The 14152-nt window shown below is 46.0% G+C and overlaps 1 protein-coding gene across 1 annotated transcript in view; it reads right to left on the bottom strand.

The window, feature by feature from the left end:
• Nemp2 (nuclear envelope integral membrane protein 2) overlaps positions 1-13166 on the bottom strand; it is a 28543-nt gene extending 15377 nt beyond the window's left edge. The window contains exons 1-4 of the mRNA XM_006974857.4: positions 13025-13166; positions 6375-6490; positions 3715-3946; positions 3525-3597 (exon numbers count right to left, since the gene is read on the bottom strand). Of these exons, the coding sequence (XP_006974919.1) occupies positions 3525-3597; positions 3715-3946; positions 6375-6490; positions 13025-13118 (515 nt within the window). The 5' untranslated portion in view covers positions 13119-13166. The remainder of the gene's footprint in view (positions 1-3524; positions 3598-3714; positions 3947-6374; positions 6491-13024) is intronic.
• Positions 13167-14152: the final 986 nt, after the last annotated feature.

The raw sequence follows: 14152 nt of genomic DNA, 5'->3' as shown, positions 1-14152 counted from the left end.
GCCAACATCAAATTAAGCGGAAAGAAACTCAAACCGATTCCACTAAAAACAGGAACAAGACAAGGCTGTCATTCTCTCCATATACACTCAATATAGTACTCAAAGTTCTAGCCAGAGCAGTAAGACAGCAAAAGAATATCAAGGGGATACAAATTGGAATGGAAGAAGTCAAACTTTTGCTATTTGCAGATGATATGATAGTATACATAAGTGACCCCAAAAATTCTATCAGGGAACTCTTACAGCTGATAAACACCTTCAGCAATGTGGCAGGATACAAGATTAACTCAAAAAATCAATAGTCCCCCTATACACAAATGATAAACGGGCCAAGAAAGAAATCAGAGAAACATCACCCTTTACAATAGCCACAAATAACATAAAATATCTTGGGATAACTCTAACCAAACAACTGAAAGACCTGTATGACAAGAACTTTAAGTCCTTGAAGAAAGAAATTGAAGAAGATATCAGAAAATGAATAAATCTCCCATACTCATGGATAGGTAGAACCAACATAATAAAAATGGCAATCTTACCAAAAGCAATCTACAGATTCAATGCACTCTCCATTAAAATCCCAACACAATTCTTCACAGACCTCGAAAGAACAATACTCAACTTCAACAAAAAACAACAATATGGAAAAACAGAAAACCCAGGATATCTAAAACAATCCTTTATAATACAGCAACTTCTGGAGGCCTCACCATCTCTGACTTCAAGCTCTACTATAGAGCTATAGTAATAAAAACAGCTTGGTACTGGCATAAAAACTGACACGTGGACCAATGGCATCGAATTGAACATCCTGACACTAATCCACACACCTATGAACACCTGATTTTTGACAAAGGAGCCAAAAAGTGTACAATGGAAAAAAGAAAGCATCTTCAACAAATAGTGCTGGCATAACTGGATATCAACATGTAGAAGAATGCAAATAAACCCATATCTATCACCATTCACAAAACTCAAATCCAAGTGGATCAAAGACCTCAACATAAATCCAGTTACACTGAACCTGATAAAGGAGAAAGTAGGAAGTAGCCTTGAATGCATTGGCACAGGAGACCACTTCCTAAATATAACACCAGTAGCACAAACACTGAGAGCAACAATTAATAAATGGGACCTCCTGAAAATGAGAAGCTTCTGTAAGGCAAAGGTCACAGTAAATAAGACAAAACGACAGCCTACAGAATGGGAAAAAAATCTTCACCAATCCCAGATCTGACAGAGGGTTGATCTCCAAAATATATAAAGAACTCAAGAAACAATCCCATTAAAAAGAGGGGTACAGATCTAAACATGGAGAATTGAGAATTCTCAACAGAAGAATCCCAAATAGCCAAAAGACATTTAAGGAATTGTTCAACATCCTTAGTCATCAGGGAAGTGCAAATCAAAATGACTCTGAGATACCATCTTACACCTGTCAGAATGGCTAAGATCAAAAACACTGATGACAGATTATGTTGGAGAGGATGTGGAATAAGGGGAACACTCCTCCACTGTTGGTGGGAATGTAAACTTGTACAGCCACTTTGGAAATCAGTATGGCAGTTTCTCAGAAAATTGGGAATCAATCTACCCCAAGACCCAATGACATCACTCTTGAGCATATACCCAAGGGATGCTCAATCATACCACAAGGACACTTGCTCAACAATGTTCATAGCAGCATTATTCCTAATAGCCAGAACATGGAAACAACCTAGATGCCCCTCAAACCAAGGAATGGATAAAAAAAAAAAAATGTGGCACATTTACACGATGGAGTATTACTCAGCTGTAAAAAAAAAAAAAAAATGATATCATGAAATTTGCAGGCAAATGGATGGAACTAGAAAATATCATCCTGAATGAGGTAACCCAGACTCAGAAAGACAAACATGGTATGTTCTCACTCATAAGTAGGTAAGTAAGATAATCAGACTACAACCCACAGCTCCAGAGAAGCTAGGAAACAAGGAGGATCCTAAGAGGGATGTATGGATCACCTTGGGAAGGGGAAACAGAGGAGATCCCCATGAATAAACTGGGGATGAGGCGGGGCAATAGAGGGGAGGGGAGGGGAGATGAGAACATAAGGGAACAGGATGGTCGAGCTAGGGGAGGGACAGAGTGGGAGAGCAATGAAAGAGATATCTTGATAGAGGGAGACATTATGGGGTTAGGGAGAAACCTGGTGCTAGAGAAATTCCCAGAAATCCACAAGGATGATCCCAGATTAGCCTACTAGCAACAGTGGCGAGGATGCCTGAACTGGCCTCCCCTGTAATCAGATTGGTGAATACCCTAACTGTCATCATAGAGCCTTCATCCAGTAACTGATGGAAGCAGAGGCAGAGATCCATAACCATGCCCCAGGCTGAGCTCTGGGAGTCCAGCTGAAGAGAGGGAAGAGGGATTCTATGAGCAACGGAGGCGGGTCAAGACCATGATGGAGAAATCTACAGAGACAACTGAACCAAGCTCAAAGGAACTCACAAACTTTAGACCCACAGCTGTGGAACCTGCATGGCACCGGACTAGACCCTCTGCATACGGCAGACAGTTGTGTAGCTGGGTCTGTTTGAGGGGCCGATGTGATCAGGATCTATCCCTGGTACATTACCTATGGTGGGACACCTTGCTCACCCCGAGAAAGCGGAGAGGGGCTTGGTCCTACCTTAACTGAATGTACCAGGCTTAGCTGTCCCCAGATGGGAGAACTTACCCTGTTGGGAAAGGGGATAAAGGGTGTGTGGGGGGGGGAAGGTGAGGGGGAGCAGGATGAGGGATGAGAGGGGGAATCTGTGGTTGATATGTAAAATGAATAAAGAAGCAAGCAAGCAAACAAACAATAAAAAAAAAAAAGTGAGTCAGCTGCTGGAGGATTTACGACAGCAGCCTGGCTTGCGAGCATCTAGGCTTTCCTCTTCTTGCCACAGATATATTACCCAGTCAGAAAAGCTGGCAGACAACCTATACACACCTGACCACACCCTAAGGAAAAGCTCAAAAGTGAACAATGGTAGGCATGATGGAGAAATATTGGTATGAAGCAGGCTGGGCAGGTTAAGAAGTAAATATTGTCAAGAGAGTGGTTTTTATAAACAAAACATCAGGGCAACATGTGCATCCAAGAAGCAAGTCTTTGTCACATCCAACATCCGAATAAAGACAGCAAGCCCCTGGCATCAGAAAACCTGAGCATAAACCTTGGCACTCACGAGAACGAGTCAAGTGATGATGGATGTGGGTTCTGTAATCAACAAAATAAGAAGAGCAGTACCAAGTTCATATGTGTGTACATATGCAAACTAATGTAAGCAAACATACTCTGCATCATGTATGTATCTGCTCTACAAACAATTACCGCTGTCTTTAAAGATGTTCTACGCTGCCTTCAGCCCTATCATTTGTAAATCCCAGAAGAACCACAAATGTGTGGTGGTGGGCAAATATTCAGCACAGAGTCAGAAACAATGCATACAGCTTTGCATTGGAACACTACAAATATAAAAATGGGTACTTACTGGCTCAAGGTCTTTGCATAAAAGAAGAGGAAGATGCCTGCCACAAACACAAGGAAGAGTTGGAAATCCACAACTGGAAAATAAAAAGACACCAACACCACAGATGTTTGTGTCAGAGTATAAAGTTGCAGAGAGAACAAGCAAATCAACTTACTGAAAGTCCAGTCAGCCATAACGACAACAGACTTACTCTTTCGGTCCACGCTCACTGAGTAGGTGAACACCCTCCCGATGGGCTTCACAGAGAAGCACACAGTTTCTCCATATGGACTGAAGGCCATGGTCATTTCCTTAGACTCCTCTGGTACCCAAAAGTTATGAGTCACACATTTGATAAATGATAGGATGGTTTCTGGATGCTGGCAATTATGACTTCCTGTGACATATACAAATCTGAGCAGGTCTGAACTGCTAACTGTCACCTACAAAACAAGACCGGATCAATCCAGGCAGAATCAAAACTTTCCCCTCAGCTCAAGCCAAGGAGTAAGAACTCAGAAATGGCTGAGCAAAGAATGCTCTGATGCACAGGACAGGGCTCTGGTCCCGAGTGGCTGGAACGTCACACTCGCGTTTAGTCTACAGATGCCTTGGGCAGTGGATGTTTTGTAGGAGTGACAGTGCATGTGGCTCTAGTCCCAGCACTTGGGACTTGGAGACCATGCGTCACATACTGAGGTCACACTGAAGTTAGCAGCATGGAGGTGGTAGGGACCTTGGTGTGGAAGTCTGGCCAGCCAAAGTGCTTAGAAAATGGGAGAAGCACAGGATGCAGACGTCAACTTTAAAGGGAATTTCACTATGGTGGGAAGTAGAAAAATGAAGAAGAGCTATAGCAAAAAAATGGAGTCCACAGAATCGTGACATCTTACAAACAGAAAAGTACTACTGTCACTTTGTAGGAATCATCCCGTGGAGAGGGAAGTGTTATGGGATAGACTTGAGCAGGCAAGGGTGGGTCTGACCCAGTGCACCAGTCAAGGGCTCAGACACACACACCTCCTCCGAGGCAGACATTTTGTCTCCACAGGCAGGGAGCAGAGCGTGTGCCTACAGGTGCTGAGGTGGGTGGATGTCGAGAAAAAAGACAGTACACAAGCATTTCTGATTTTTCCCACTTCTTCTTTTTCTTTCCCATACCTGACCTCAATCTTTACTTTTTACATTTTTTTTTAAACTGAAAATAACTTTTTCTCATCCAATATATTTTGATCATGGTTTCCCCTCCCCCAACTTCTCCCAGATCCTCCACACCTTTTTTCCCTCTGATTTGAAAATAAACAGGCATCTAAAATAAATGAATAATAATAAAAAACACACAGAAAAAAGTACCCGAAGAAAAATCACAAGAAACACATATAGAGCCGGGCAGTGGTGATGCACACCTTTAATCCCAGCTCTATGGAGGCAGAATCAGGAGGATTTCTGTGAGTTCGAGGCCAGCCTGGTCTACAAAGCGAGATCCAGAACAGGCACCAAAATACCACAGAGACACCCTGTCTCAAAAAGAAAGAAAGAAACAAACAAAAAAGAAACATGTACAGAGACACAAATTCACACACACAAATCCCATAAAAACACAGAATTGGAAAACAGGACATATAAGCAAAAGACCTGTAAGGACAATAGTTTAAAAAACTATAAAAATATCATCGAGTTCATTCTGTGTTGCCCATCTGCTGCTACACAAGGGGCCTGCCTTCCCCAGTGAGACTCCACTAGAGAAAATTAACTTTTCCTCTGCACAGCTGTCAGCTGGAGATAGCTTCCAGGTGGAGACGGGGGCTTGTGTCCACTTCCCCTCTCGGCACTGGGACCCCATCTGGCTTAGACCTGTGCAGGTCCTGTGTGTGCTGCCGCAGTCTGTGAGTTCTCATGTCCATCAGTCCTGTTACATCTAGAAAGCTTTGTTGCTTCGGCATTTTTCACCCCCTCTGGCTCTTACCATCTTCCCACCTCCTGCTCCTCAGGGGATTTTTTTCCCCCATTTTTAATGAAGTAGAAGGGTCATTAGCCAAGCATGAAGATGGGGAGGAGGTGTTGGAGTTGCAGGGTCACTTGGTGAAGAGCACAAGGAATGAACAGGGATGTGCCGTATGGATTACTGCAGCTTTCATGTCCCAAAAACTCCCTGGAAAAAACGTACAAGATGCCCCAGGCATGATGGCACAAGAAACCACATGAGCCTCGAACATCTTATTCTCTAGCAAGGGTACAAGTCGACATCGTGTCTTGGGATGAAGTCAGACTATCCCTCAGCCTATAGCACTTCTTCCCCGTCAACCGCCTTGGCAATTCTCTTTACCAAAGTCTTTCTGCAATGTCACATTCTCAGCGAGTTCTCTCATCACTTTTTATTACTGCCTCCTTGTGTCCTTTGTGTCCTTAGAGAAGTGGCCCTTAACCTTCCCAGTGCCGTGACCCTTTAATATAGTTGGTTCCTCATGTTGTGGTGACCCCCAACCATGAAATTCTTTCCATTGCTACTTCATAACTATAATTTTGCTACTGTTATGAATCAAAATGTAAATATCCGTGCTTTCTGATGGTCTTAGGTGACCCCGTGAAAGGGTTGTTTGACCCCTCCAATGGGGTCATGAACCACAGGTCGAGAACCACTGACTTAGATAATATATTCATTAGGAATGGTCAGGGGAAGACCTGGGCAGATATAAAGAGGAATCAATGTCCTCCCCACGTGACACCTCCTTAAGCCACCATATGCCTGCCACTCACGTTAGCTTTCATCCTGATACATCAGCTATATGTCATACAAGGCAGATTTTTAAATCCCAGAGTGGTGCATTTTAGTCCCACATTTTTAAGACATGATATAAAAGTAGACCTAACCTGCACAGTTGACCACACATATATCCACTCTATTTGTGAATTTTGATTGTAGCAGTAACAGTCTGACACAGAAGTTTTAATTAAGTCCATTTCCTTCAGAGATTTACATCTTGGAACTGAAAGATAAAAAATAAAATAAATGGGTTTCCTAAGTATTTAATTATTTTTTAAAAATGTGTGCAAAGGGAGATTGTCATAGTTTTTAGAATTCTATTACCAAAAATTCTTGTACATGGTGATTAGAGTCCTTCACTCTTCCTAATTTAGCAAGTGTCTGTCTAAAAATGTCACACCCAGCATCAACACTCTTAGATCACATATGAGCATCACACATGCACCAAGAACAGCAGTACCACACCCAGAGTCAACACTCTTGGTTGCATAGGAGCATCATACATGCACCGAGAACAGCGTGTCTTTGGTCCTAGAGTAGATGGCAAGAGTTAAGGGAAGCTTCGTAGAAAAGAAATACGAGCAGATGACTCAAGAGTAAGTTACAAGCAATGACAGTTTCAGGCCTGAGAGATAACAAACGTGAGCGTTACTACATGAGTGACGTCATGTTGGTTCAACTCAGGGACGAGGAAGCAAGGACAGACACAAGGAGCCATCTGGACACCTCAGCTGGAGGTAAACAATGGCCATTTCTACATAAGGATCTGTACTTCACTCTGAACGCAGAGCACAATGTGACTTCAGGTAAGTATCAAAGATGAGGCAGGAAGCAGATGCCATTGAAAAGGGCTGAACTCAACTGTAGTCAGCTCTGGGCAGGACAGTCACTACTTACCAGGCAGAGACACCCTCAACAGGGGGAGGCATCGATCACCTCCAGGCCCCATAGCAAGGAGAGGACCCAATTACTTAGGGTATGAACTGAGGAAGGAGAAAGAACAGATTTAAGAGCTCTTGGGGAGAGAAGTCAACACATTTTGGAGAGTCAGTGGATGAAGGAGATGAAGATGTGAAGGTTTCTGGTGGATGGAGAGATGGTGAGCATTCACCCAGATCAGAAGTGCTGATGTAGAGGTAGGTTTGTGAGAAGAATGGGAGACGAGTTCAACTCTGGACAGATGGACATACAGTCAGTTTTCATTGGTTCTAAAGAAGATAGACAGTTCTATAGCCAAGAAGATCTTTGGCTAGAGTTGAATACTGACATATAAGTATTAGTGTGTGCACAAGTAACATTAACGGAGCATTTAGCAATGCAGTCTGAGGGAGACGGGTCCTCTAGTGCAGATCCATGTGATAATGCTACAAAAGAGTTAAAAAACAGGCTTCGTTTTCTTCTGCTGTGCTTGAATTTGAACTAAGTAAGTTTTCTGGAGTCCAAGACAGTGTGTCAAACAGGAAATCTTCTCAAGAATAGGAAACAGGAGCAAGGAGTACTTGTGGGTACCCAGGGAAATAAGTCCTTTGCCTATTCCAAGTACAGCTGAGGAAAACTGTAGACAAACCTGAAATGAGGTTAGAACAAACTGTTATACCCAAGTTGGGCAAGGACTAGGTAACCAGTAGCTACTAGTTGATCATTATACCACATATATATATGGAGAATAATGCTGAATAAGCTCAACAGGTAGCTGCCTTGGCTGAAATGACCTTTGTGACAGGCTAAAGTGAGGACAGGAACAGTCTCACTTCCTAAAACAGTGGCACCAAAGTTACAGCTTGGTTATCTAATGACCCAGGATATTCTATTGTGACTAATGAATCCCTTCACTTTTCCTCTTAGCTTAGTGATGAAATGCATGTGCTTTTAAACTCATCAATGGTGCCTGAGCTAAAAATACAAGAATCTATGTCAAGAGCAAGGTTCCCAAGCAGTAAGAGGACACTTGCAAGACTCTGCTAAGCACAGGACACCAAAAATTAAAAACGTCTTATACATAAGACCCCGAAGAAGACAGTAGAGCCAGTGCCATGAACACGTAAGACAGCCAAGGTGGAGGCCCTCGTGGGTACAACTGAGATGCACACAGCTCAAGGCCAAGGGCAGCAGCCCGAAGGAGCAGTCTTAGGATGTCTAACGCTGGCAATTAGCTATAGAAAAGAAGGAGGTCAAAGAATGTGAGGTAAAACTAGGAAAGTACTTGAGCAACTGTGAGAAAACAGCAGCACACCTTGGAAGCCAGCGGATGGAATGGAAGGTCTCAGGCCTGGCCTTCCCACGTCACTGCTCTCTGCCTCCTGCAAGGTCTCTGAACAGGAACCAGAGCTAAATTGGGCAGCTAGAACTGAAAACCTTCTACGGTGAATCCTTAATAAGGAATTCATTTATCACTGGAAAAGAGGACGTCCCAGCAGGGAAGGTGAAGGGCATGGGGTCGCGTGTTCACAGCCCTGGTGTCCCGGAACTTTGTACAAATGCTCATTCACGGTCCGGCATTTTGTCACCGGGGGTGCTTCATGCTCCGGGGTGGGGCGTGGGGGGTTCTTAGAGACACCTACAAGGGTTCTCCCTGTAGCCTCTCTTAGTGAGCCCCACTATTTAAGGGCTGAATTAGTTCCCACAGAAAGCTTTGTGTCCGTGGTCTACAGATTATCTCCTGTGAGGACGGACTTGTAAACAAAGGCTACCATCATGAAGGCTTTCCACTGGGTCCCAAGGCTGTCTTCTAAATCACTGGATACCTGTAGCTCTTAAGAGTAGGACCATGTATGCAAGCACAGTGCCATAGCATGGATGTGGGAGCACATGCTTTATTATGCAAGCAATATTCATTTTGTACTTAAGATTACTGCAACAGCCTTCTGGTTGGTCTCCTACTTCCAGAACTAACCTCATGATTCCTCCACCTTTCTTTCAATAAAGCATATAGGGTTTTTATAAATAAAGCATCACTCAGGGCCCATTACTTCCTCTAATCACTTCTGCTAACACCATGAAAACATCTACTCTTTCTGAAAGGCTCGTGTACCTCTATGGCTTCCTTTTCCTCTATCTCTCTCTTGCTTGAGGGCTCCACCCGTAACAGTCCACCAACCCTTCTCAAAGTACCGGCTTCCTCCTGCCTCAGGTCTCCCTGGACTGCAACCCACCAGATCCTGGCAGGGCTTACACCTGTCAATAGCTGGTATGTTTGCCCTGATGCCACCTTCTCTGGAAGGCCTTCTCTGAGCCATGTCTGAATATGCACACCCAACTACGCTCACCTACTTCCTGCTGGCTACAGTCTTCATCTCACACATGCACTTCTTATCTTACTCTCTATGGAGTTACTGAATCCTGCAGATCTCACACATGCATCTTATCTTACTCTATGGAGTTACTGAATCCTGCAGATCTCACACATGCACTTCTTATCTTACTCTCTCTATGGAGTTACTGAATCCTGCAGCATCTCACACATGCACTTCTTATCTTACTCTATGGAGTTACTGAATCCTGCAGCATTCAAGTACCTGTCATTTGCATGTGTGTTGCAATCTGAGAGGATTAGAAGATTACCTGAGCAAACATAACCCAGTGAAAACACAACCAGTTTCTGTGAAGAATTGCCAGCAACAAGAGGTGCACCCTGCCTCCCCTTAAAACCTCCCGCACAGTGTCACTCTGTGTCCAGCCTGTACCATGCCATCCACTCCAGAGCCCATGCAGCAAGGAAGCCAAGTGTGAAGTCACCAGTGTACCCTGAACTAGAGGGTGAGGCTGGCCCCCCGAACAGCCGCTGGCTGAGGACCATCTTCCTTACTCCTCCAAACACAGGAGGCACGAATCTTGGTTTTGACCTCAGCGTCTGCTATATAAGGGACTTCCTGGTTAGAATGTGTTCTGGATTTCCCCTCAGTCTTCAACAGATTAAGGAACAGGCAGATGGAATTAATCACATTACCAAAGGTCTCAAGTTGGGTTTATGTGAACCAATGAAGGAGATGTCTCAGTTGGCTTTAAGTATCACGAAGCCTGTAATATTCAGCTCATGTAGTGTGGGACTACAGTGGTCCCCGCTTCTGCGGCTTCACTTTCTACTGTCTCAGCTACCTGGGGTCAACCACGATCCAAAAGAATTAAATAGAAATTTCCAGAAATAAACAATTCACAAGCTTCAAGTAACTGCTGAGTGTATTCAAGTGTATTGTCAGTATTGTTGTATTACTAGTCACTGTGAATCTCTAGCTGTCCTAATTCACACACTGCTTCAGTGAGGAGGGAGTGGTACCCATGGAGCTCAGAGCTCTGTAGCTTCATTCTTCTGCTCGGGGTGTAGAAGTCCCTGGGGGCAAGGGAGCATCACTGCACACATCTGAAAAAACAGCCTCACACCACCTGCTTTGTTCATAAGTCAGAAGCAAATGGCCCCTTTAATGCTGTTCTTGTTTATTAGCTCCCTTAATGTCTAAGTATATTTAACTTCAAGAGTTTAGTCAGACATACGGCAGAAATATTCAGTCAAAACGTTAGGAGCAGGTCGTACTTAAATCTACTTATAGGTTCTTCTAAAAATGAAAAATGCAAACACTTCTCAAGCCCCGGCAGATGTTAAACCACTTCCCATGTGAAAAAAATAATTCATCAGCATTCCTCCTGGGAACCTAGCCTTCCACAGGCTGCACACGGGAAAAAACGACCCCCTAATGAAACCAGAACAGAAACAGAGCAGACACATCAGCACGCTGCCGTCCTGTTCATCAAACCCAGGCTTGGTTCTTCCGGGACGGGGAGAAGCAGGGAAAATGAAAATGCGAAAAGCCAACACACTGTCCTTGTGGGGGCTCACGTGGTTCCAGATGAAGTGAGGATCTGCTCGGTATTTTTGGTAAACTCACATTTTTCAAAGGTGTAAGCTACATAATAATGCCTCTCTGTACCAACTCATCTGTTGCTTTTCACCTGAATATAAATCCTGGTTTTTAGTCCTCCAATGGCATGGGAACGGAACTGAAATGAGCACATCCTACCCCATACACAGTCTGATTCTAACTTCAGTAGACATTCTCCCTTGCCACAGAAGAATTTCAAGCTGTAAATGTGAAACGACCCCTTGTTGGAGGTAGGAGCCTGGGAAGCCATTTCTGGAACCCCAGCTGAGGGGCAGCAGTTACTATGGACCTGATTGGTTTCAAATGAAGAGTCATGCTTGACCTGACATTTCTCTTCCTCAGACAACTACCTCTGTCTTCCATGACAGGTGTCTGCCTTTTCTACAAACAGGGTGACAGAGGCTGGCCTCAGAGTGGATGCCATGACATGGCTGTGGGTATGTGCTCAAGGCAGGACCTCAGAGCTGAAAGGGCCTTAGGCATAATCAAAAGCAAGCCTCCATGCTTTGGACAGCTCCTACTTGATGGTGGGAAGGACCAATTGTCTTCCATTGTTCTCAGTTTCACTTGCTAAAGCTCCAGCTTTTGGTGTTCAACCAAGGTCTGAAAATATTAAATGAAAACTTCTCAAAGTAATAATAAGTAAGTTCAAATAGCTTTTCCCACAACATCTGGTTATAACTGCATTTCTAATAATTATCTTTCTCCTATTCTACCTGATTTATAATTAAATTTGCTGACAGGTATGTAGATACAGGAGAAGTCTATGTGAGGTTCAGTACCATTTGAGGGTTCAGGCAGCCATTTGGGGTGCTTTTTTAAAAACACACTTCCTGTGGGTGAGGGCATTTACTGCCTCGCTGTCTCCTCCCAGGGTTCCTGTAAAACCACAGCTTTTTCAGTAGCCGCTCTTGGGCCTAGCCACTGGGGGGGGGGGGGGGTGTTCTCACAGTGTCACTGAACACTCCAGACAATGGTCACCTCCTACGTGCATAAAGAATATCTAGAATGGCAAGACAGAAGTCGCCATTTTTCTCAGCTGTGGACTTGAGTTTTATCACCTCGTGGGTGTCTGACGCCTCCCACGCAGGAAAGTCCTGGTGTGTCTTTAACACCACCGGGGACCTTTACCCCTAGGTAATACCAAATCTGAGCCCAGTGTGACAGCCCTATAACCCTTCGCTTGGGAGGCAGGACTGTTACACATTCGAGGCCAGCCTGGTCTGTACAAAAACCTCAAGGACGACTGGGGGGCAAGGCGGCGTTGTCAGAAGCTCGTAACTGCTTACTGGACATCCGTTCTCTCTTTCGGTCTTAGACACCCTACTGACTGACTTCCTTGGTGTGGGGAGAGTATCCAATTAAAAGTCCACACCTGACAGCCTCCCTTGCGTCCATGGTGACCAAGGATGCCATGGACAATGCGAACAAGCGACCTTTTAACGGACGCCACGGAACGGTAAAAATAAACGTTAAGCTCGTGGAGAATTGCTTGAGTTTTGCAGCTACAACTTTCTCAGCCAGGGTCTTGAGCACCCCAAACAGTCCGAGCAGCTCCCAGCTGCTCCCGAGGACCCGGGTTCAAGGCTGGGGCATCAGCCACGCAGGTCACAGCAGCCAATCGGGGACAGAATTACGGTTTCATTCTGCAGCTTTTATCCTCCTCTAGTTTGGAGTTTCATGAGATCTGTGCAGACGGATAAACTAAGGTTTCGGACAGAAACTGGGGCCAGCTGTGCTGAGCGGGAGCCCGGCGGCGGGATTCTGCACAAATCAAAAACCCGAAGCATCCGGATGCTCGCAGACAGGGGCGGGGCCTGGCCGCGCCCACGTGTGACCCTGACGCCTGGAAGGGAGGCCCCCCCGCCCGGAGCCAGGGTTACCTGACATCGCCGCCTCCTCCTCGCGCACCGCGCCCGCGGGCAGCGTGGCCAGGGGCGGCAGCCAGAGCACCAGCCACCAGGGTCTCGGCGACATCGCGGCCGGAGCGGCGGAAATGGCGCAGGCGCCCGCGGCGGGAAAGCGGAGGCCAGGGTGGCGGGGGCGGGGCCGTCCGGGGGCGGGGCGGGGCGGGGGCGGGGCCGGCCGTGGTCCCGCCCTCCCGGGGGTCCGCGGTGCAGCCGCCCGGTGGCCTCCAGGGGGCGCGCACCCCAGGGATGGCGGGGGCGGGGCCGGCCGGGGGCGGGGTCGGGGCAGGGGCGGGGTCGGCAGTGGTCCCGCCCTCCCGCGGTCAGCTGTGCAGCCGCCCGATGGCCTCCAGGGGGCGCTCACTGGCCTGCTGTCTTCTTGGCTCTGCGTGGACCAAGGCGGGCAGCTAAGGAAGGGCAGGTCCTTCCCAGCAAGCCCCAGTTAAATAAAAGCCAGTTTCTTTTCTTTCCTCCCTTCCTCTCCTTCCTTTTATGAAAAAACAAAAAGCAACAACAAATTGGAAAGGGCGAGGCTTAAACAACTGCTGTGTCTAAGCTCACGAACACAGCACCTTTACAAAAAAACCCAAAGAGTTATAAAAGCTTACTATTATTAATACAGTGTCTCTTTAAGAGGTTTGGAGCCAGAGAGATGGTTAAGAGCACTCACCGCGTGGAGGGCACCAAACAGCTTGACCTCACAGCAGCCATGACAGGCTTAGGGGCCCAGACACAGCTTCTGTGACAGGCTTCCTGGCAGGCGACACCCAGATCCAGGAAAAGTCTTAAGCTGATACCACCCAGGGGTCCACCCAGGGGTGAGGAAGTACCTGACATCCCAAACATTCCAACCATTAGATAAGGTGGCCAGATGTCCTTGAGTCTAGTACACATCTATTTTTGTTTTACAGATCACCTCTAGACAATTGTCAGCCATTCAGGGTCCTGAGCCCTGGAAATCCCCTCACCCCAACCTCTGCTTTGATTAAAAAAAAAAAAAAACCCACAAAAAAAACACCCCATCTGAGCTCAGGGATCTCTGCTCTCACCATTGTGTTGGACAGACAGAGGGACCAAGCTCCAGAGCTTGAAATAAAGGCTCTT

This window comes from Peromyscus maniculatus, chromosome 13, assembly GCF_049852395.1.
Source record: "Peromyscus maniculatus bairdii isolate BWxNUB_F1_BW_parent chromosome 13, HU_Pman_BW_mat_3.1, whole genome shotgun sequence".
Lineage (NCBI taxonomy): Eukaryota > Metazoa > Chordata > Mammalia > Rodentia > Cricetidae > Peromyscus > Peromyscus maniculatus.
This window is presented reverse-complemented; position numbering and strand designations above follow the sequence as displayed.